The sequence below is a fragment of the Sus scrofa genome, chromosome 15 (assembly GCF_054392235.1).
Source record: "Sus scrofa isolate SSC_HxYL_T2T_F1_AM1 chromosome 15, Sscrofa_HxYL_maternal_Yorkshire_Landrace_v2.0, whole genome shotgun sequence".
NCBI lineage: Eukaryota > Metazoa > Chordata > Mammalia > Artiodactyla > Suidae > Sus > Sus scrofa.
Window position 1 is genome coordinate 86,456,859 of NC_139397.1, and position 24,869 is coordinate 86,481,727.

At 37.8% G+C, this 24,869-nt stretch overlaps 2 protein-coding genes across 4 annotated transcripts in view; one reads left to right on the top strand and one right to left on the bottom strand.

Moving 5' to 3' along the window:
• The window catches only part of TTC21B (tetratricopeptide repeat domain 21B), an 875,896-nt gene that overhangs the window by 561,948 nt on the left and 289,079 nt on the right, over positions 1-24,869 (bottom strand). The gene's annotated exons all lie outside the window — the stretch shown is intronic.
• CSRNP3 (cysteine and serine rich nuclear protein 3) overlaps positions 1-24,869 on the top strand; it is a 193,304-nt gene that overhangs the window by 149,569 nt on the left and 18,866 nt on the right. For all 3 annotated transcript variants that reach the window (XM_005671893.4, XM_005671894.4, XM_003133446.6), the window contains one exon: positions 15,846-16,105. In XM_005671893.4, coding sequence (XP_005671950.2) covers positions 15,846-16,105 — 260 coding nt within the window. The remainder of the gene's footprint in view (positions 1-15,845; positions 16,106-24,869) is intronic.

A 24,869-nucleotide genomic window follows, 5' to 3' on the forward strand; every position in this document is an offset into this window, starting at 1 on the left:
AAGTAAATGGCAGACCTAGGATTTGAACTAACTGCTTTGGCTCTAGAGTCATGTTTATAACCTCTACTTTGTCACCACAGCCCTAGGAGATTCAGGGTAAGGAAACAGGGGTTAAGTGACAGACCTAAGTTAGCAAGGAACCTACTGGTTCTAACTCCAAAGCCTGTGTCACTAGGATTTATAGCTCCAGGCCCCTAGCGTTCTGGTAATAAAACAGCAGAGGCTGACAATGGTTTACTACTTATGTTGCTTCTAACTGCTTCTAAAACACAAGCAACTTGCCTTCACTCTTCCTGTTTTCTTAATAACGTAGCTCACTATCATTGCCATAATTTTAGATTTTTTTTCTGAGTCCTAGGAACAGATGTTCATGGACTCTAAGAAGGAAGAAGGAGTATTAACCCATTCCAGAACTAAGGAAGGGAAGGAGTATATTGTCAAGATGAACAGCTTGAGCTATGGACTGACACTGTCTGCATTCAGATCAGGCTGCTCTGCTGCCAGCTGTGAGGTTTTGGTAATCTGCTTCACCTCTCTGTACCTTAGTTTCATTTATAAAATTGAACAGTTCTACCTATTCAAAGCATGCTTGTATTGGTGCAAGGATTCAGTGAATTAGTACTTGTAAAGCACTAAGAAAGGTCCTTGGCACACAGTAAACACACAAATAAAATTTCACCAAAAGAAGCAACACTTTCTTATGATGTAGCATGATAATGTGAGAAAATAGAATGTGTACATGTATGTGTAACTGGGTCACCATGCTGTACAGTAGAAAAAAAAAAAATTGTATTGGAGAAGTAACAATTGAAAAGAAAAGAGGAGTTCCCGTTGTGGCGCAGTGGTTAACGAATCCGACTAGGAACCATGAGGTTGCGGGTTCAGTCCCTGCGCTTGCTCAGTGGGTTAACCATCCGGTGTTGCCGTGAGCTGTGGTATAGGTTGCAGATGCGGCTGGGATCCCGTGTTGCTGTGGCTCTGGCTGGTGGCTACAGCTCCGATTGGACCCCTAGCCTGGGAATCTCCGGGAGCGGCCCAAGAAATAGCAAAAAGACAAAAAAAAAAAAAAAAAAAAAAAGCAACACTTTAAAATTATCCAAATTTGTCTTCTACAATTTTACCTCTTGTGTACTAAGTTTCCGAACATTTGTAATTACACATCTCTGTCATTAAAATTGGCTTATGTATAGTGTCCTTACTTTATGTATAGATTATTGAAATGTGTAGCAGTAGATCGTAGTAATAGATTGCATGAAATTTTAGACCAGATTACAGCAGTGGTTCACCAAGTCCTGGTTTATCTTTCCCTAATGCCCCTAAGCTACCCTGAGGCACCCAGGATTTTGTACCCAGACCTCCCTCCCCAAAGAGTTCTCTGCATAAAGCTACCTATGGCCTCCTCTAGTCTTTCTCAGTTTCAATGACTTGCTGAAGTAAAAGGGCTAACTTCTTCTGTTGAAGGAAAGTAATTATATCCATCACCATCTGGGAACAATAATGGTCCCATAACTCTCCCAAGATTATTCACATACTCAAAAAACATCCTGTGTTATCCCTACTGAATCCTTGATCAAAGGCCAGAAGTCTGGGGGTCAAAGCAGGGTTTACCTAAAATTGATTCTGCTTCTCACTTTTTTCCTTTTTTCCAACTCTGAAGTCTAAAACCCTTTTGGTGAATGAAGTGGTCTCTGCCAAGGGTCACAGATGAATATTTTCCTTGTGAAAGTCACTTAAAAATTAGAGACATTGAAGACTATATATACATGAGAGGGAGGTCAGAGGAACTGGTAATTGGAGAATGCTAAGAACCAGGGTTCGGAGTTTGAACTCGCTCCAGATGATAAAAGAAGCAGAGACATTATTGAGCATTGGTGCTTTTGATGATAGAAGAGATTGAATCCTGCTTTTATAAAATACGTATTCATTCTGCTCATTTTTTCCTCTTCCATCCCAAGGAATATAAAAATCCTATAATGTGAAAGGAAAAGAAACTTTATGACACTCATTTTTCCCTTATAAAACCCAAACCTGAGGTCACATTTAGTTTTGGAAAAAAATTCCAGTAAAAACCCATATGTCATAAGAGTAGCATAGAAAGGGGAAGACCTAGATCCTTTAGAACTATGCATCCAGAGATACCTGAAAAAAACATCCTGTGTTATACACACACACACACACATGATTGCCCCCCCATATCCATGGATTCTTCTGCAAATTCAACCAGCCAGTGATCAAAAATATTCAGAAAAAAATTTCAGAAATTTTCAAAAAGAAAAACATTAATTTTCTATGCTCCGACAACCATTTACATAATATTTACATTGTATTTACAATGATTTACCTAGCATTTACATTGTATTAGGTATTGTATGTAATTTAGAGATGATTTAAAGTATACAGGGGGATAAGTTAGGTGCAATTATACCCATTTTATGTGAGGGACTTGAGTATCCATGGACTTTGGCGTCCATAGGGAACTGGAAACCAATTCCCCATGCCCAAGGGACACCTTATTCCCCTACATGACCTGTAGATGTGATAGCAAATTGCAATTAGTACCACTCCTGGGAGCTGCCAAAATCATCCCAAGGTCTTTGGACTAATTCTGTCCTTTGGCAAGATGTTTGCAAAGGTAAATATCCGTGAGCTGTGAAAAGACCTAGAAGAAGAATGCTGTACTTTACAGGAATAAAAATACCTCAAGAAGGAGTTCCCTCTGCGGCTCAGTGGGTTAATGATCCAGCTTCTTTGGCATTGCCGGTTTGATCCCTGACCAGTGCAGTGGCTAGTCAGTGGGTAGTCACAGGTGCAGCTTGGATTCAATCCCTGGCCTGGGAACTTCCATATGATGCAGATGTGGCCAAAAACGGGGGAAAAAAAACCTCATGAAGCATCCCATAGGAAACTCTTTAGTTCATAGACTCTTTGTAGGGAAAAATTGTTTCTCTATGTGTTTTTAATATTGCTTTCACATACTAAGCAATAAATAGTTATGACATATCATTTTACCAGAATTACAGTTTAATAAAAGTAGAAATATATTAATAAATTTCACTCATTCATTAAAGAACTATGTTTTAAATATCTACTGTATGCTACACTATTCTAGGTGCTTGGGATATGTGAATGAATGAAAGAAATAAAAATTCTTTTGGGAGACCCTTCTCTATAAGTTTTTGCATCTCCAAATGTCTTTCTGAGGATATCAAAAATGCATTGTCCTGTCCCCCCTTTACATGGCCAGTTTCTTAAAGTTGTGTTTGTAGCAAGCAATCCTGAAAGATGAGGTAATGTCTTCTTTTGGGTCAAAGAACAGGCTTGCTTACTGCTTGCTAAAAAAACTGGTTTCCCAGAGTTTCTGCTGTGGTGCAGTGTGTTGAGAATGACTACAGCAACTTGGGTTGTTGTGGAGGTGTGGGTTCAATCTCTAGCCCAGCACAGTGGGTTAAAAGATCTACCATTGCCGCAGCTGCAGCAAAGGTCACAGCTGTGGCTCAGATTCTATTCCTGGCCCAGCAACTTCCATATGCTGCAGGAGTGGACATAAAAATAAATAAACAGTGGGTTTCCAGACTCATTATGCTTTTGGTACGATGCAAACTTTCTGTGTGTGTAGCATCTGTTTGGCCCCTCCACATTACCCCTGTAGAATTTAGGGAATAAGGAATGCCAGCAGATACAAGATGCTCATGCTGTTTGATGAACTGTGAACAATGAAGCAGTTTGTTTCTGACCCAGGGGTTTTGTGTCTTTTGCCTCCACCTGAAGCCTTTACATGGCAACTTCTTGTTTCGGGGTAAAATCATTCCAGACAAGACAAATCTCTGCCTTCATTCAATTCATATTCTAGCTCATGTTATATCAGTTCTAGCTTGCTTTCATATTTCAATAAAAATTTAAAATCTTCTTTGCTTACCTCTGTACCTCATCTCAGGAGCTTATCAACTAGAGCTTTTCCTTATGTTTCATCAGCACTATCAAGAAAAAGAGAAAAATTAGGTGTCTTAGAACATGGCTTTATATTATAAAATTTAATTAGAAATTAATAAATCTTGTGCAATAGGATTTAATTTTTACAGGATAGTCACTGCTCTAAGGCAAAGATAACAAGTTAAACACTGGGAGACATAATCATTTTGTAGATCTATCACTAATGGACCGCTGTAGGCAGGAATTTCAGTCATGTTTTTGCTAGAGGTCAATACCAGATAGTGATATTTTATCATCAGGATTCCTCTTTCAAAATCATTTTATAATATTTAGGTAACCCTTTCCCCTATTAACAGCTTGCTTTTTAGAGATGGGTTTATAAACTCATTATTAATGGATTATTTTAGAAGTTTATTATGATGCTAGGGCTTGTTTTTATGTTAGCTCTATTGAAATATAAAATACAGTATATTTCAAATGGTTTATAATAAAAGGTGTACTCTGAAGCCATGAGGGCAATGTGTCCTCTCTTCAGGATATAATATTTTTGTTTGTCTTGTTTTTATTTAAAGTTACCTCAGGAAAATAAAGTGACTAGAGATTAGTGAGGAAGGAAGAGGTCGACCATGAGGCTTTAGGGGAAAACTATGAAATGTCATCATTTAATATTAAGGAAAACCAGAGTTCCCATTGTGGTAACAAATCCAACTAGTATCCATGAGGACACAGGTTCGATCACTGGCCTTGCTCAGTGGGTTAAGAATCTAGCGTTGCTGTGAGCTGTGGTATAGGTCATAGATGAGGCTCAGATCCTGCATTGCTGTGGCTGCAGTGTAGACCAGCAGCTACAACTCCAGTTTGACCCCTAGGCTGGTAACTTCCATGTGCCACAGGTGCGGCCCTAATGAACAAATAAATAAATAAAATTAAGGAAAACTGGAGTTCCCATTGTGGCTCAGTGGGTTAAGAACCTGACACACTGTCTCTAAGGATGCAGGTTCAGTCCCTGGCCTTGCTCAGTGGGTTAAGGATCCAGCATTGCTGCAAGCTGTGCATAGGTCACAGATGTGGGATCTGGCATTGCTATGGCTGTGGCATAGGACAGCAGCTGCAGCTCCGATGTGACCCCTAACCCATGCACTTCCATATGCTGCACAGGCAGCCATAAAAAGAAAAGAGAGAAGAAGAAGTAAATTAATAAGTAAAATTAAGGAAAATATATCAGGAAATGTGTTTACTTAATTAGCCCATAGTTAAGTTATTCACTCATCTAACTTAGTTACACACCTATCAAGTGAGTCCTCAGTGCCTTCCCATGTGCTGAGGGTTCCCCAGGCAGCAAAATGCAGTCCTGGGTCCTAACCAGGCAGTAAAGGAGAAACACATACTATATTATCCGTACTAAGGCAGAGATGTTCTGGAAATGTTTAGAAAAAGCACCTACCTCATCTTAGGGATTCTATGAAAGACTTCCCAAGTTGACATTAAAGCTGAGTCTCAGTTTATTTTTTTGGTAGATGTTGGGTGGTAATTCGATGCCAGGCAGACATGGTAACAAAGCAACTTCTTCCCAGTTTAAAAAGTGTTAAAACAGACAATGAGGAGATTGAGAACTTGAAGCATGTGCTCAATCAAAAAAAAAAAATGTAGAAAAAAATCATATTTCTTCTTTTCTCTTTCCTTCTTTTGTTTTTCCCTCTTTCTTTCTTTCTTTCTTTCTTTCTTTCTTTCTTTCTTTCTCTCTCTCTTTCTCTCTTTCTCTCTTTCTCTCTTTCTCTCTTTCTTTCTCTCTTTCTTATGTTTACAACCCTCTCAAGTCACTCAGTGACAGCCAGGAAACAGAAGGTACCTCAGTAACCCCAGCTGCCCCTCTCCCAGCTGCCTTCTCAGTGTCTGCTTTAATCCCAGTTCTGCAGCCCTGAATCTTTTTTTTAAATTTAGAATTTCTGACATATGGTGCCAGTAATACAGCACTGGTGAATTCCTTCTTTTTCTGTTTTTCAATGATTTGGGCTTTTATTTGGGATAAATATAGTAAAGGCTTTTATACTTAGGGATAAAAAAAAAATGTTTCCAGATTTCATCCTTCCTGGTAAAGTTCAAAGTTCAAATAGATTATCTTAGACCCAGTATTGTTTTCCAGAATGACTTGAACTTAGAAGAGTTTTGTTTCTCTTGCTGTTATTGAAGATCTCATTTTGTTTTGTTGTTTAGTGGTGTTCTGACCTGAATTACCATGATATATTAGGCTCGATGGGGCTATATTGTTGCAGCAGATGAAATACTGTGTGGGAACGTCACTGAGCAGGTGGAAAGTGCTGTTTAATCCTTCTAACAGGAGCGGCTCATGGTGGTACTGAAAAAATGTAAAAAGCAGCAAAATAGGTTAGTAGAGCCAAAGAATAGCAAATCTCTCCTCCTGTCATTGTGTGAGCATTTTAATCAAATGGCCTGTCTCATGCAGCTTTATTTTGCATTGAGATAGTCCATGTCCCCCAAATATTTCCCCGATGGTGGTAATGAATTGCATTGCCCTCTCAGTTGTGAGAGCGTGAGTATTCTGCTGTGGAGCCATATGGTTCCCATTTATTTTAATGTGTCTTTGACATCAGGAGAATTGCTGAGACAGCAGAGGAAAGTGCTTACAACCTGGACTGCAGCCAGAACTGCGAATATTTATGTTTAGTAATGACTACCTTTTTTCCCAATAAGAAACGGTATGGTCTTAAGATGTGTCCATGTTGAGATTTTAATAAAATGAGAGTTTAAGTTTATATAGTTTGAAAATAGCTGTTACTTTAGTAGCAGTGAAATATATTTCTTAAGCATGAAGTTTTAGGGTTTAATTGCACATATGAGAGATTAAGGAAACAAGCTGGGAGGTATGTGGTACTTATTTTCTCACTGATAATAAAGAAACACACTTTTTATTTGGTTTAACAGCATCACCAAGATAGTACTTTCCATCTGTGATTCTTAAAGCTTTTTATAAAGGTAATTATTTTTGATAATATTCCTTGGAGGTAGGTAAACATAATTCTGAAAATACTAATGGAGGGTCTGAGAGGGTCAGATGCCCATTAATGTAATCTGTATAATGGATTTTCAGCAAATTTATAATTCAGATTTTGACTTGAGGACATTATCTAACCACCTGTTATTTTCCAGGTGCAGGATAGAGAAATATTTTCCCTAATTGATTTGTAATATGATATGCTTATAATAAAGAAGCATTCTTTAAAAATGAGAAAATAAATAAATACTTCAGTATTAATGTATGTTCCATATGTAAATATGGAAATCTTGGATTCCTTGAAAAATTTTAATGTCATCTAAAAGAATATGCATAGTGTAAACAGAGAAAAGAAGGGATAACCTTCATCAAAATTGAGTGAAATTGTTCTCCCTAGGAATAAGGTCAGATGGTCAGTTGAATATATGAAATAGGAAAAAAAAATTTCCAACTTCCAGTCTGTTTTGGACAGAACTGAACAGAATGCAGAGTCCAGATTTAGCAAAACACTTAAATATTACATTGTGTTTCAAATATTTTCCTTAAGAATATTAATGTATAAGCTTTATTTAAGTGATACATCATAGAAACACACAATTTATCTTATAACAACAGCCAGAAAAAAGCCTGCATGTCAAATGTAGACTTGGAACGCCAAGATTCATGATGCCTGGTACTATAAATTTGATGGATGAATTGATGAAAAAGGAAAAATTAGAGTGAAACTTGGTAGATCACTCAGTGGTCCTCTTTTAATCTATGGTTTAATCTGAATCTACTTTAGTTTACAAATTAACCATCCCAGTATTAATTGCATTGGATGTGGATGGAGAGGGCATTCCAAGTCACACTGTATTTTCAACAGGACATCCATTTAATTGTAAGCGAGAGAGGGTCAGTGCTAAGTCAACGATATATTAACATTATATATAGAAGAGGAGAAGACTTTTTTTTAAAATTATTTCTCTTGCATTTTTTAAAGTTTCAAGTTTATAACTTTAAAATAGAGTATTTATTCCATTTGTCCTAACAAGTATGAGAACAAAATAACCCCTTGCCTGTTTTTTTAGATTACTCACAAGAATTAGGGGGAAAGTGTAGGGGACATCTTTTATAAATAAAAGTATGTGCATGTAAAATAGCTAGTTCTGAAAAATGGCCACTTTTGTGAGTTAACCATCTTAATTAATGATTTATGATGTCAAAGCTGGAAGGTCAAAGTTTACACTTAATTTTTATATGCAGCTTTCTGAATTTACATCAAAATCCTGGGCAGTAAGCCTTTTTCCTTTCAAGCTGAGAATTGCAAGTCGATGATTACTCTATTAAACCAGCCCTGTAATGCAAATTTGGCTTGCAAAGTGCTGAGAGGCCTGGGCTGTAGCTGTCAGAGCGCTGGTTCTCTCCATACAGATCTCTCGCCTGCTTGTGTGGACGCAGTGACAGACTGAACGGATGACTACGTGACATGCATGTTTATAATCCAAAACAAAGCTGTAGTCATCTGGCCCCCAAGTCATCTTTTATTATATATTATTATGTATTATTTCTATTCTCGTTAATTTTTTGTGCTTAAATGTATATGCAGTATTTGTATGTATCATGACAGAAAATTTATTATTTCACATAGTCTTGTGTGAGAGGGTTTTTTTATTTTGTTTTGTTTTTATAAACTGGTAATTTAAACAAAAGGGTTTCATCTTGAATTATTTCCTTCAAAAGTTTACACTGCATAGAAGACGTTATTAGTCTTGAGAATAATCCATTGTAAGTATTTTCACTTACTATTAGGATGGAAAATGCTTATGGCTAAATGGTTAACCCACCCAATCTTGTCTATGAATTATAAACCTATTCCTCTACAGGAGGAATGACATCAGAATGACAACTGGTTCTTATGTATGTTTATCATATTTTATACTCCCCAGTCTATTTGCTGCTTTACTAGTACATAAGGTGTTTGGTTAGTTTGAGATGCAGAAGAGTAGCATTTAGGGCTGGAGAGACACATGCTACAGTTTGAGGAGCGTTTAGAGCTATCGTTCACACCATAGGGAACCAAATACAAACTTAGACTTCTTATCTCGAGCATCATTTCAAGTGGGAGTTACTCTACCATGATTTTTCTTTTTGAATGCTACTTTCTTAGTAATAAGGGTGGTAGTAAAAGGGGAAAAAAAGCCCCTGATTTGTTATTTGAGGAGTTCTGACATTTTCTTACATTCACCGACTCTGTCTCAGTTCTGATGGCCTTTTTAGAAATGCAAAGCACTTCAATTCCAGAATATTGGGAATACCACACTATTGTCTCTAACATCCCCAGTGTCTGGGAGAGTCTCTTTCTTCCGCTTGTGATTGTTTTTGCATGTGTTATTCTGTTCATAACTGAGTATAAAATAGCATATCATTGATTTGGCCATCACTTGATATTACATACTTAAGGAAATTTGGATTTTGTTCATGGTTGGAAAGAAAATATTCCCAGTTAGTCTTCATTTTAATTTTGCCTCTTGTTCACTAAGCCCTCAGATATTTCTTTGGAGTTGCTCCCACTTGAATGATTTACTACTGCTTTAAATACCTTACTTGAGCAAAATAACAAACAACACAGTTGGGGCAAATGTATTTGAGAAACTTGAGAATGTGACTTAAGGAAATAAAGGAAACAATTAGAACAAGGAAAAGATTGCTTTTGGTAGCAAATTTGGATATCAGTGGAACTCCTCCTGTATGTCTTGGTTGCTAGATCCATTTTTCACTCCTTATTTGTGGTTAAGATTTGAAACGGTGTGAGTGACACCATGATCAAGAGGGGCCAACTTTGACAGCTGTGTCAAACTGGAGAAGAATAAGAATATGATTACAGGAAATTTACAGACATCACGTATAAAGATTGAAGACGTGTAATTTTTTTTCTTTTTTTCTTTTTTTTTTTTTTTGTCTTTTTAGGGCCATACCAGTGGCACATGGAGGTTTCCAGCGTAGGGTTCTAATTGGAGCTACAGCTGCTGGCCCACGCCAAAGCCACAGCAATGCCAGATTGGAGCCGTATCTGCGACCTAAACCACAGCTCACAGCAACACTGGATCCTTAACCCACTAAGCAAAGCCAGGGATCTAACCCTCAACCTCATGGTTCCTAGTCGGATTCGTTTCCACTGCGCCGCAATGGGAACTCCAGACATGTATTTTTTTAATCTTAAAATTTTAAACCATTAGAAATTGATTTAATATCCAAGCTGTTATGCTAATTTCTATGCAAAATATTTTCTGATGAAACTGGATTTTCTGTTTGAAAGCTAGGCTTCATGATGTCATAATTGATTTGATCTTGATTTGTTCTTCAAAAGGTAAGATATAGCATGCATACTTCAGAGCCCCTAATTAATTTGGTCTACATGATTTAAAAACAAAAGTTTTTATTGCCTAGGACTTACCAAGATAAATAAATAAATTTCAACAATCTCACTTTGCTTCTACTAAATTTCTCCCCCAAAGTGAAAAATAATCTCAAAATATTGACTTACAAATCATCTGGTATTTTTCGTTTGCACATAGTGCATAGAAGTATATTATTAACTTCAGGAGTTCCCGTGGTGGCTCAGCGGTTAACAAACCCAACTAGCATCCATGAGGACTGGACCCCTGGCCTCACTCAGTGGTTAAGGATCCGGCGTTGCCGTGAGTTGTGGTGTAGGTCACAGATGTGGCTCGGATCCTGCGTTTCTGTGGCTGTTTCATAGGCCAGCGGCTACATCTCCTATTGGACCCCTAGCCTGGGAACCTCCATATGCCACAGGTGTGGCCCTAAAAGACAAAAAAACTAAAATATGTAGTTCTGTTTACTGCTTTCTGCCTTTCCAGCTATACCAGGGCTTTGCTGATAGATGTTAACACTGGGAAGAAGAAAAAAAAAAAGTGTGCCTCTAGAGGATAACTGGATTTCTGCTTAAACACTGATCCCAGAGTGGGTACACTATTGAATCAATGGTCCAGAATCTGGTCTTCAGTTTAAAAGGCCCAGATACCTGATGGTCTCCGTGAGTGCAGAGAAGGCAGTCTCAGACTGAATGACATACACTAACCTCTTTCACAAATAACTAAAGTATAAATCTGAAAGTAAATTTTGTTATTTTTATCAGGAAATACCATTGAAGAGTCAACCACATGGTCTTGTTGACTTGAGGGTATATCCCAATGTGAATGAACGGGTTGGTTTATGAGTATGGAAATGGAACAAAGTTGGTTGAATTTTCTTAGAGCCTGATGTGATTCATCTTTGATATTTTGATATATTCATCTATTCTATGGAATCAGAATATTCAGAATATTTGTCTCCTCAGAACACTGGCTCTCTTCGATAGTTCTGAAAACGCAGTGTCCGATTGTTAGTTTAGGCTTTCATTTTTAATACACTCTGTTCATGAACTCTTTTAAAATGTATGGTACCGATTATTTTATTTTATCTACTTACCTTCTTACCCTAGCATTGTGAATTGTCAATTTCTCAATTCTTTCCTCCACTTTTTTTTTTTTCTTTTGGCTGCATCCAAGGCATGTGGAAGTTCCTGGACCATTGTTGAACCCATGCCATAGCAGTGACCCAAGCCACAGCAGTGACAATGCCAGATCCTTAAATGCTAGGCCACCAGGGAACTTATGCATTTTGTTTTCAGCCACGCCTGCGGCATATGGAATTTCCTGGGACAGGGATTGAACCTGTACCTCAGCAGTGACCTGAGCTACTACAGAGGCAATGCCATATCTTTAACCCGCTGTGCCACAGTGGGAACTCCTCCATTTATTATTTGTTTTTAATAATTTCTTTTCTTTATTTTTACATTTATTTATTTGCTTGTTAGGGCCACACCTGCGGCATATAGACGTTCCCAGGCTAGGGGTTAAATCGAAGCTGTACCTGCCGGCCTACACCACAGCCACAGCAGTGTGGGATCCAAGCCTCATCTGTGACCTACACCACAGCTCACAACAAGGCCGGATCCTTAACCCACTGAGCGAGGCCAGGGATCAAACCAGCATCCTCATGGATACTAGTCAGGTTCGTAACCTGCTGAGCCACAACAGGAACTCCCTCTATTTATTTTTAAAAACACTTTCTTAGGAAGGTTAGTTTCTGCATATCAGTTATTCTGTGCTATTTAATTCCTTTAATTTACAAGGATCAATATTATCTACATAAAATGTGATTTACAGCAATGCCAGAATGCCCTGATGTGCTAACTGTAATGGTGGTCCCAAGAGCTACATCCTGGCCGGGATATATATTACTGTCACATCTAGACACTTCTGCTTCAGGCTGGTAACTATGAACAAGATAAAAGGAAGGGAACTGAGAGGCAACAAAAAATTAGTATTGTGTATGAAAACAGACTAGTTATTTTTCAAAGCAGTAATGAAAGCCACCCTCTCCCTCCTCTTTTTTCTTGCTCTTGACCTCACAGTAGTAAAATGAACCCTGAACTCTGCAGAGACACAGAGTTGAGTTCAGTCATTCTTTAAGGGGTACAAATTACTAGGTAGGTATAGCAGGGAGGTTTCAGATTCCCTAAGGCAGATATGCTGAATGAGTTTAGTCTGTTTTTCTCTGGCTTGAAGAACACAGATTCTTTTTTGATAACTTCATTCTGTGATGTTAGTCAAATTGGGGCCTGGAGACAGGAAATAGCCTACAAGGGCCCAGTCTAGGGCTCTAATTCAATCATCAGAAGAGAGACATTAGTTGCTCCTAAGCTTAGGAAAGCCACATTTAAAATATCACTCAAAGAGCTGATCTTATGGTTTTCCTAAACCTTCCTTTTAAATATATTCCATAGCCTATTTTTTAAAAAATTTTATTACAGATGATTTACAATGTTCTGTCAATTTCTGCTGTACAGCAAAGTTACCTAGTCATACATGTACATGCATTCTTTTTTTCACATTATCCTCCATGATGTTCAATCACAAGTGATTAGGTATAGTTCCCTGTGCAACATAGCAGGATCTCATTCTTTACCCACTCCAAATGCAGTAGTTTGCATCTACTAACCCCAAACTCCCAGTCCATCCCACTCCCTACCCCTCCCCCTTGGCAACCACAAGTCTGTTCTCCATGTCCTTGAGTTTGTTTCTTTTCTGTAGATAGGTTCATCTGTGCCATATATTAGATTCCAGATATAAGTGATATCATGTGGTACTTGTCTTTCTTTCTACTTACTTCACGTAGCATGAGAGTCTCTAGTTCCATCCATGTTGCTGCAAGTGGCATTATTTTGTTCTTTTTATGGCTGAGTAGTATTCCATTGTGTATATATAACACATCTTAATCCATTCATCTGTCATTGGACATTTAGGTTGTTTCCTTGTCTTGGCTATTGTGAATAGTACTGCAGTGAACATACGGGTGCATGTATTTTCTGAATGAAAGTTTTGCCCAGCAGTGGGATTGCTGGATCATATAATAGTTCTATATTTAGTTTTCTGAAGTACCTCCATACTGTTTTCCATAGTGGTTATACCAATTTACATTCCCACCAAGAGGGTAGGAGGGTTCCATAGATTTTTGTCAACATTGTTTCTACGGTGTTACTTATAATATGCAAGAACTAAAACAAGTATAAGCACATGTTCAAATTCTAAACCCTAGTGGATAGGATGAAGCACCGATTCTAGCACACTTTGACAGTGTTAGAAATGCTAGGAGCCAAGGTGAAGGGAACCTGCTCTCTGCCACTGTTGTCTTCTTCCAAGCGCTTGAAAACCATCTCTACACTGTCTTTTTGGGAAAGTGTAATCTGGCTTTTGAGGAAAGAATGGTGCAATAGATTCATCCATAAGATTGAAAAATCCTTCTTGTAATCTAAACATACAGGTACAAAATCTAAATAAATTTTTTAAGGTAATTTGTCTAAAGTACTATGAGTTATCTAAAAAATAAGTAATAATATTGTCAGAGGTGTTTACAATTATTTTAAATGAATACATTAAAATATCTTTTTTACTTGTAAATTTTGGTCTTGAAAGATAATATCTTCAGAGCACATTTTTATGATATCCAGAGCAAAAAATGTTGAAGGTTATCACCCAAAAACCAGAAGGCTCCAGCAGCCTGCTGCAAGCTGGTGACAGATGAGGTTGTCAGATAGGGTAGGTAGCAGATTACTGGGCTGTTTGTTGAATTTTGCTTTCTACAGTGATCTTTTACATTTTGACAAATTCCCTGTTTTGAGGTGATTTAAACATACAATTATGAAGCAGATCAGAGCTTTTAAATCTAAGTTGAAAATTGTCTCTGCTGCCAGGATTACAAGTATGTTGCCGTGAATGTGCACATAAATAAATGGAGAAACTACATACAGCTTGAAAGCATTTGCTTCCTGGCAGTCGTTCCTGGATAAGTAAAACAGTAGAGAGGAGGGAAGGTTGGGAAAGCTAAATTCTTGCCCAAATGTCATACTTCTCATACTTATGAATCTGTTTATTCTGTCTCCGTTTCTCATCACTGAAAATGGAAGTTCCATGTAGGCAGGGATCACCATCTTTTTTTTTCCACTAGTATGTCCAATCATTTAGAAAGTGACTGGTAAAACCTTGGTTTATATTTATTGATAAATAGTTCCTTGGAATAATATGTATCACAGCAACCTCTCTGTATTTGACTTGAATGTTTTATAGGAGGAAAATGAGACAAGTGACTTGGAAGAATATTCTCATATAAACTCAAAGTGATGCTGGAGTCATTTTTCTTTCATTACTTCTCTAGCATTCCAAATAAAAAATCACTGGAGTCTGCAGCAGTTGACATCCACCAGAAGTAGTATGACACCGGATCTCAGCCTTATTCAATTCTCTTACTGTGACTTCAGCTCCCTATTGTGACTTGTTGGCTAAAAGGCTGGGCTCTCAAATAATGAATGCCAGTTTCACCACTAGTTATATGACCATGTTATTTAACCTTTGGTGAATTAGTTTCCTCAGAATGGAGACTTGGATAATTTCAACACAGTTATATGGATAAGATGAGATAATTCACATGGAGTTCTTTGCATGCTTCCTAAATGTTAGCTTATATGTATATATATTTTAAATTCAAGGAGTTCATTGTTTCTTTCTGTCTGTTTCAATGAAAGAAATTACTCAAATTCTGTAAGACTGAGTTACTTCACTACAAAATGAAAACAACTGGGCTGGGCTATATATAGCATGTCTACCAACTCCAAAATTAGGATTACAATGTGTAACTCTTTTTCTCTCAACTACAGTGTGTGTCTCAAGCTTCCAAGGTGCTCTGTGCATCTTGATGTACCTGTAACTAGTAATAAAGATTCTGACATATCTCATGATATTTTCGATTTTCTCAATGTATGCTTGGATTAAAATTCTACTGTCCATAATGTTATTTATAGGAGTTTTCAACAGAAATATTGATTAGATTTAGATTGTAAAAATTTGCCATTGTGAACTTTTATTGCTTTGGAATTTTCTAAAATTCAAAAATAGACTTTTTCATGCCGAGTGCTTCCTATATCAAAATATGAGGGTATGTAGTATGTATCTTTTCTGATTAAAGCATGACATGACTCATGTGAAAACCCATAAACCAAAAACTTAGAAGGCACGAGGAAATGAAAAATTAAATTCTGCCACTGATTCACAGACTACTGGCAACTTTCCTAAAAGTTTGCTTAGACTACCATAGAAGGACTTAAAAGCCTACCATAGCCAGAAGAAAAATTAAGAAAGGGAATAGATATCTGTGCCAACTCTGAAATACAGCATTTTTAGTGTCTCCCAGGCAGCAAGGTTGACTCTAGATTCAAGGTCATCAAGTAGCATTTTCCAGTTCCTCACCTCGTTGAAAACTGCTGTCCTGGCTGTTGCTGAGTTGTCTCTTTTCCTTTCAGCTTCCTCCATCCTCAAAAGGGAGAAGCGGCTGAGGACCAAGAATGTGCATTTCAGTTGTGTCACCGTGTACTACTTCACCAGGAGGCAGGGCTTCACGAGCGTGCCCAGTCAGGGCGGCAGCACCCTGGGCATGTCCAGCCGCCACAATAGCGTGCGCCAGTACACCCTGGGCGAATTTGCAAGAGAGCAGGAGAGGCTCCACCGCGAGATGCTGAGAGAACACCTCAGGGAGGAAAAGCTGAATTCTTTAAAACTAAAGGTAAAAAAAAAACTTTAGAAACTCACCTTTTTTTGCCAAACCCCCTATCCTTATTTCAGTTTAGTTGCATTAATCATTAGATCCACAGATTAAATTGGGCATTTTCTACAACACACTGCTGGGTTTTTTTTAAAAGCAACAACAGTATAGTCTCTTCAGTGAAGGCAGTGTGGAAAACTTACCTGATCGTTTATTTATTCATTCTATAAATATTTACTTCCATCATAGACCCCCTTGCTTGGGCTGGGGTTAACTAATATGAAAAATAATGTGGTCTCTTTTCTCCTGGAACTTATGTATTAATAGGAAAGAAAAATGTTAATCATATAGACAGAATAAAATTGTAGCTTCATTAGGTGTTCAGAAGGAGAGTTGCAAGGTGCTGTGAAAGTATGTAACAGGGAATTAATGTGGTCAGGGGGTCAAGGAAAGTTTCCTCAAGGAAGTGACAATTGAACTGAAATTTGAGCAGATAATTAGGCAGGAAATGTTGGCAAAAGTTGTTCAGGCATCAGGCAGAGATGGAGTTGCCTTGTGGCAGGAAGAAGCTCAGTGATCACACAAAGGCTGGTTGTGGCTGGAGCAGAGCCAGAAAGGGAAGAATAGCAAAAAGGGGTGGGATGGGGCTTTGTAGATCCAGTGAAGGCATTTTTTTCTCTTCATCCTAATGCTAACAGAAGTCATCCAAGAGTTTTAAGCATGGGGTCAGGGTAGCAGGATAATGCCCCCAGTAATTTTGGGGTGGGGGCAGCCATGTTGGGGGACATGTGGAGTCAGACCAACTAGGAGGCTATTACTAGAGATGTAATATCCAGAGAGATGATGGAGGGTTAGATTAGACTGATGGTAGGGGAGATGTAGAGAGATGGACAGAGGGAGTAATTTAGGAAATAAAATCAACAATACTTGATGATAGGTTGGATTTGGAAGGAAAAGAAGAGGACTGTCAAGAATCACTGCTACACCCTCTGGCTTGCAAAACTGAAATGGGCTGTGGGTACCTTTCTCAATGACAAAGATATGACAAGGAATCCAGGAAGAGAAGTAGGTTCAGGCTAAGGAGGGGTGGTGATTAGATAGTGAAATCATTTTGGGGGGTGCTGATTTTTTTTTTTGTCTTTTTGTCTTTTTGCCTTTTCTAGGGCCACTTCCCGTGGCATATGGAGGTTCCTAGGCTAGGGGTCCAATCGGAGCTGTAGTCTCCAGCCTACACCAGAGCCACAGCAATGCAGGATCCGAGCCGCGTCTGCAACCTACACCACAGCTCACGGCAACACCAGATCCTTAACCCGCTCAGCAAGGCCAGGGATCAAACCCGCAACCTCATGATTCCTAGACGGATTCGTTAACCATTGCACCACGACGGGAACTCCAGGGGTGCTGATTTTGAGAGGCTTTTAAGTTGTTAAAGAGATGTCATGGAAGTGTCCAGGTAAAGATAACTATTGTTGTGGCACCTTACAGATTAAGTGGAGAGAAACACAGCTCAGGAAACCTTTTCATCAACCAGAGACCCTCCATATTTGTATAGATCCATCAGCCTATATAGGAAATACTCTCACATCATAACCTAATGGCAAAGGAAATCTTTCTTAGGTAATCTAGGGTTCTTACTATAAAAAAAATCACTAGTTAAATAGCAGAAGCACCATAAGCACACCTGTGTTACCTATACTTTTAGTTTCCAGGATAAAGTCAGTTGGCAGAGGTGTGATGCGTTTCAAAACACTTTATTTTTACGTGTTTTGCAATTTAAGTATAGGTTTTGCTCCCTATTGTAAGAAGGCAGTTGCTTAAATTAAGATGGACATAACCTAGTCTAGAGCATATCTCATATTTCTTTTGGTGGTATTTTTGACAGATTTCATTGAAAGTCCCTTAAGATTTTTGGGAAGCAAGCCACTATTATTGTTTTTCATGCCTGCTTTGAATGTAACTTAATTTAATAATAATTGTCAGATTTGTTTCTGAAATCCACCCTCTGCCTTTCTAACCCGCTGCAAACCAGCTCTGCCTCCAACCCAGAGTGAAGTCATTCTCCAGACTCAAATATTGGCAGAACAGTAGTAATGGCTGCCATTCATTAAGTGATTTTTATTTGCCAGGCATTTTATAAACATTATTTCATTTAATCCAAACAAAGACCTACTGGGATAGTTAAATTATGAGACCATGTGTACAACTGAAGAAACACAAAGATGTTAAATAACTGGTTCACTCAACAGAAAACTGGTTTTATTATCTTGTTACTTCCTAATCTAAAATTAATTGATTATCCCCTGTAGGCGCTGGGAAATGCAATCTCTGTACCTATAGGGAGTCGTCCCTTTCTGGGGTTTGGTACTGTGTGCAGTGGTTTTTAACAGCTGAGAGACTGTAACTCTATCTGAGAACCAAAAGATTTATTGTTTATGACCTTTGAGTCACATGGTACATGCGATGACTGTTAGAGGGAGCTACACACCTGCGGGAACCTTCTTGCATACCAGACAGTGATAAATTCTGATACTATAATTTGTATTCAGTTATCTCTACGCTTCTATTTTTTAACAAGCTGAAGACGAAGCAAAAAGAGGCTTCTATTATTGATTCACTTATAATAGAATTTGGACGTTGGAGAGGCAATCATCTGAGTGGGTGTCATGTCTTGTTTTGTCATTGATACTGAAAACTTGCAGCTTTCTCTTTCGGTGAAGATATAAATGAAAGGCATTTGGATATCATCACTCCTTCCAAATGAATACCAAGCAAAAAGTTGATGGGATTCTAAAGTGATCATATCTAAGCCTCACTGTACTGAAAGTATTCAGAAACTCAGAATACATGTCATATGAAACTAATAAAAGGTCACTGCAATGTGGATCTGTTGGTTAAAATCTGAGGAGAAATAATAGAGGAAAACATATATTTTAATTGCAATTCCTCAGTATATTAACATTTATGAGTTTTTAAATATCATTGACTATATTTGTCTAAGGTTTATCTACACAAAAATCTAAAATCAGTTATCCAAAAGCACTACCTATCTGGAAATTTCACATTTAATATGACATTTGTTTTGAAATATACCTCTGGGGTAAACAATGAAATGTGACTAAATAGATTCCATTTTTTGGCTGGAGCAGTAGGAGAGGGTCACTAGCAGAGAGAGAGGTGCAAAGAGGAAAGTGAGGATTGTTAAGGATAAACTTCACCACTTTGGTTTTACCTGGAGATGGTCCTCTGAATGGCAGTGAAGCACCTATTAAGTAGAAAGAAGGTAGCACCTGACAAAAACACTTTCCAAAGTTCTCACTGTCGAACGATGAAGACCACTATGGAGACTAGATAAAACACTCAGAGAAACTCACTGGACTTGGAACCAGGTAGCTTTCTTCCTACTTACTTGAGAATCAACAGCCCCAGAACAGTAGGGAGAAATTTCTCTTTCCACTGTACCTATGTATTTTTCCAGGGCCTCTCCCTAAGTTCCAAACAGTAACCCCATTTATATAATGGCACCTCCTCCATGGGTCCTTACTAGAGAAAGATTCATAAAACACACATCTTGATGTTTCCTTATAATAAATATTTTGGAAACAAAATAAGAACTGAAATCTAGTTTTTCACTGTAAAGTGTCTTCTTATTTAGTGATTCATCACAATCAAATTATATGTTTGCTATGTGTGTGTATATATATATGAATAATATATACAACTAGATTGTAGAACAAAATCCAATTTTATTTTGGGGGCTCAAGTGTGGTTTTTTTGGTGGTGGTGTTGGTATTCCAAACATTGCCTAAAAACAGTTAGTAGAGAAAGCTTATTGAATAAACCACATGTGTCTAGAAATAACTAGCTTTATATTTCTGTATTACAGAGCACAGTTCTTTTTCCCTATCAAGCCCATTCAAACATGCCATACCCTTAATAGTAATCAGTGCAGTCATCTTAATACTATACTTTTTCCCAAATTAAGTGCTTAGGTTTCATCATCTGCAGCACATTGTTGAACAATTACATTAGCCTTTATTCCCATTTCATATGTATCTGTAAAATGCATTAGGCAGACTATTTTTATGTTTCAAAAGAGCCTTGGCATTCACATTGCCTCTGGGGTTATATCTTACTGAATCCTACTACTTTGCTGTAGTAAATTTAACTTAGTTTTCACAGATTCCACTAGACTCTCTTTCTCAATGTTTTTTCAGCCTTGATTTTTCTTCCTCTCCTTTCTAAGATCAAGGCTATCTCTATTCTGGTACTCTTTTTCCAGAGGTTTTCCAGGGTTATACACTTTTCTCTTGTGTTCCTTGAGTAATAGTGGTTGTTTTCCCTCTTTTCTAATACAAAAAAGTTGTTAAGGAGTTCCCACTGACAATTTGTTAAGAATCCAACTGAAGTGGCTCAGGTCACCTTGGAGGCACAGGTTCTATCCCCAGCCTGGTGCAGTGGGTTAAAAGGATCCAACATTGCTGCAGTTGTGACCTAGGTAACTGCTGTGGCTTGGATTCAGTCCCTAGCCCAGGAACTTCCATATGCCACAGGCGCAGATATTAAAAAAAAAAAAAAAAAGTTGTCAGGTGATAATTCTCCCTTTAGTGAACAAACTTTAAAATAGCTCTATATAAATCAGCTTCACCCCAAATCTTAGATTTATAACCCCTGAACTATTCTCCTGATTAAAATGTGGGGTGCATCCCATGGTGTGCTGGAGCCACCTTGTAAAAATTGCTAAAGTGGATTTATTCACTTAGTGATTTCCCTGCACAATAGTATAATTCTCCTCCTTCACCCCCAGCCCTGCCCTTCATGTCCTCTCAACAGTCTGTGATTTAACTAACTTCCAGGAAAAGTTCCTAAATGCTCTAGGAAATAAAGAGATAAGGATTTGTGAGAGATGGTTGACCGTGGTTATTATCTCTAAACTATAGTTTCCAAGTTTTTGGATATGTTTTTTAACTATTTCATCATGCTATAGTTCTTATTAGATGGGTCAGAGTCTACTGATCTTGGTATTTTTAAATTCCATTTATAACTACAAAACTTGTCAGCCTCTGTAGAGATTACTTGAGAGCATTCTTAGTGCCAGTGTTTCCAGAATGCATCCCTCGGTGGAGGCCTGCTCCAACACCAAATGGAAAACCGATTTCCCAAATACTCGACGTGTCATATGCACAACCCATGTTGACAGGAACAGAGAAAACACACCTAATCAAAGTGATGAATCTTGAGAGACTGGGCTTCAGCCCTGGGCAAATGTAGTACGTTTAAGAACAGGTTCTTTCAAACTATTGCAGTGTTTTCATTTAAATGGAAGAATTAAACATATCCAGTCAAATCTTTACATTCTTCTTGTTCAGTAAACACTGACCTTCTAGTTCAGGAGAAATCAATTGAACTTATTCTCCTGATTAAAATGTGGGGTGCATCCTGTGGTAGGCTGGAGCCACCTTGTAAAAATTGCTCACTAAAGTAGACTGTGCACATTTCTTCCCCAGAGTAGCTCAAAATTACCCCCAATGGGAGTATTCACACTGCAGGACTTGACCAGCACAAAATGAACATGACAGTTAGATAAATTAGACAGCAAATTAGAAACACCCCCTTTTTCTCCAACTACCCAGTTATTAGATATTTACTGGCACACTCTTGGATTTTTTTAGCTTATTAGCCACTGGCAAAATAGGCAGTGTTTGTCTAAACCAGAAAGGAGGGTAAGGGAAAGTACAAAAAATTGGTATGTCTTATATGTTGACGTTATCTTTTCTGGTGACTTTGGTGATAATATGTAAATTGAGGACTCATTGTAGATTCAAGTGGTTGAAATTTTTATAGGCTGATAAAACAACCAAACATTTCTGGTTCTTGCAGGGCACAATTAATCTGCTGCTCATTTGCTACCTGCAATTAACAGCTAATGAACTGAAGAATTTTACTTTAAGATTTGACTAAATATCAAAATGATATAAGTGTTTTACTTTAGTTTTCCAGAGACCTTAGTGACCAAGTTATCTATCCAGGTCATACCATGAAGCCAGGAATTCTTCTCATCAAATATATATCCTGTTGGTATTTGACTATACGTATGTAGATTTGTATATCCAGCCTCTTCTTGTACATCTCTGGTAACTCAAAGCACACTGCTTTTTGAGAAAGCCTGTTCCATTTATGTAGCTTTAATTTTTAGAAAGCTCCTCTTTATATTAATCAACCTGCTATCACTTAATTATATCTTTTGACCATAATTCTGGCTTATAGGCACATAGAAAAAATCTTGTCCCTATTTTCCAAACTCCAAGTGTTTGAAAGCAGTGTTGATAGACATGCAAATAGTTGTCATTACATGAGCTCCATGTGTCTATTCTATAGGATTAAACATCCCCGGTTCCTTTCACTAATCCTCCTAAGGTATGGTTTTCAGCCAGTGTATAGCCTTGGTTACCTTTTCTGGATATAATGCTGTTTATTGATATCCACCTCAAAATATGGTACTTGATATGAACCTTGTACTCCAGATGGGATTTGTTCAGTATAAAGGAATGTGTTCCATCACCCCTTTCCAAGTTGTGTACACTCCTATCAGTGGGTATACACTAAAATTATAGTAGCTTTTTGGACCTTGATCTTTTTGTTTCTTATTATGCTAGTAGTAAATAAAACAACTAAAAACAAAAAAGCAAACACACAAAACCCAAGTATATCAGGTCTGCATCATCATATAAATCAAAACTTTTTAACATCTCCTGGGCAAGAATTCTCTTTAGTGCTAGATCTGGTATATAGAGAACAATCAATAAAATTTTGTTTTTTATTTGAATGAAGCTGATCTTTTCATCTGAAGATGTGACAAGGCTGCCTTTTAGTATTCATGTAAGATATAATTTTGAAACGCTACTTAACAACACAGGGCCAAATTCAGGATACCCTCCGAGAGTAGTGACCCTCAAGAGGAAAAGGGGGAGCCTTCCCTGTCACCCCCCCCATGACCTCCATGGGGACTTGCTGACCTCTGCTGCTGATGGGATGTATATGAGCCACATCCCTCACTGATGATGCAAAGATGTTGGACATCACTGTTCTTTGAGACATTTTCAACATTTCAACTAAGCAACTAACTAAAAATCTATCCGTGCATTCAACCACACCCTTACCAATCATCTCACATTGCATCCTTCAATATATAGAACATAAGAAATTTTATCAGAGACTCTCAGGACAAATCACTGGTTTTCCAATTGTGTTCCAGGGGGTTGGGGCTCTGTGTACCTCACTCTTGCTTTTGTCTGTTTTATATGTTAAGGTTCTGCATGGACTTTAATTTGACAAATGGACATTCTCTCCCTACTGAGCGCAGTCTAACAGTTGCTGCTCAGTGTTTTCACATCTACAGAGACCATCTGTTTAAATCATCTTTTCTGGAATTTTATCTAGAATTAGCACTTTTAAAAAAAAATCTGCTCCCATTTTGATTATCTTCTAATTGCTTTCTCCCTGACTCTTCACAGATATTGGACTGAGCAATCATAACTTTAAGATTTTTCACTGTTCTAAAAACAGTATTGTCTGGACTTGAAGGTTCTTACATGAAACAGCTAAGTGCTCTTTCACTGTCTCCCTCCTCTTTTTTTACATAAAATCCTTCCTAACGTATCCATTCTCCCATTTCTGGGAAGGGTTTTTCTCCTTGAAAGAGACTGTAATCAGAATAGGAAGGAAATAATTCCACTTTGTGTCTTTGTATCTGCCCTTCCATTTTATTTGTCAATCATTTCCTCCTCCCTGCTACTTCTATAATTTGCTGATATATTTTGTTGCACTTACCACACTCTATCATATTTATTATGTAGTCATCCCCAGCAGACTAGAAGCACCCTAGGTGGCAGAACTCTCATGCATATACAAACTCTGACGCCTAATACAGTGGCTGGCAGTATGGCATAGTAATTAAGGATATTCATTCAAAAAATATTTATTAATCAGTTACTGTGGGGCTGAAATTAACAAGGTACTGGAGATATAGTGGTGAGCAGGACAGATGTGGTCTCTGTTCTCAATGTATCCACATGATAATGAGGGAGATTACATAAAACCAATTATCAAAACTAATATATTAGTAAAAAATTAGGTGACATATTATGCTGATTAAATGCAGGCCAGGGTAAATGCATTAAAAATCTGCTGAGGAAATCAAGAGTAACACGTTAGTCCAGCTGTCAATTAGACCAACCTCTTCTGCTGGGATATCTTTTAGAAAGGCCACCTCTGTAAGCCCACAGAGTAGATACCCAAAGGAAATGCTAACTGCTGAGAATGTCATATTTCAGCTGGCTTCCTGTCTTCTTTTTAGAGTTCTTGTTCTCTGTGTGTGAATCATATTTTTTGTTTCTGAATGAGCCAGTTATAAGGAAGTATGACTGCTTTTTTGCCTCCTTACCCAGCCATGCTGAGATCAGCTCTTAGAGTATGGCTACAACTGTATTCTTTTCTTATATACAGGTTTTCTATTTCTCCAAGAATTTTCATTCCAAACCAATCCTGTAAGCCTGGCTCAAGCTTTGTGGTCAAATAGAACTGAGTTTGATTCTCAGTACAATCACTAGTTCTCTAGGTAGCTAGACTTTGGCAAATTATCTTCTCAAGGCCCAGTTTTCTCAACTATAAAAAATACTTCCTAAGATTGTTTGCAAATTAGTTGAGATAATTTATAGACAGTATGGAGGAAATTTAGTACTTGGTTTTCAATATATGATAGCTTGGGTCATCTTCAATATCATCATCA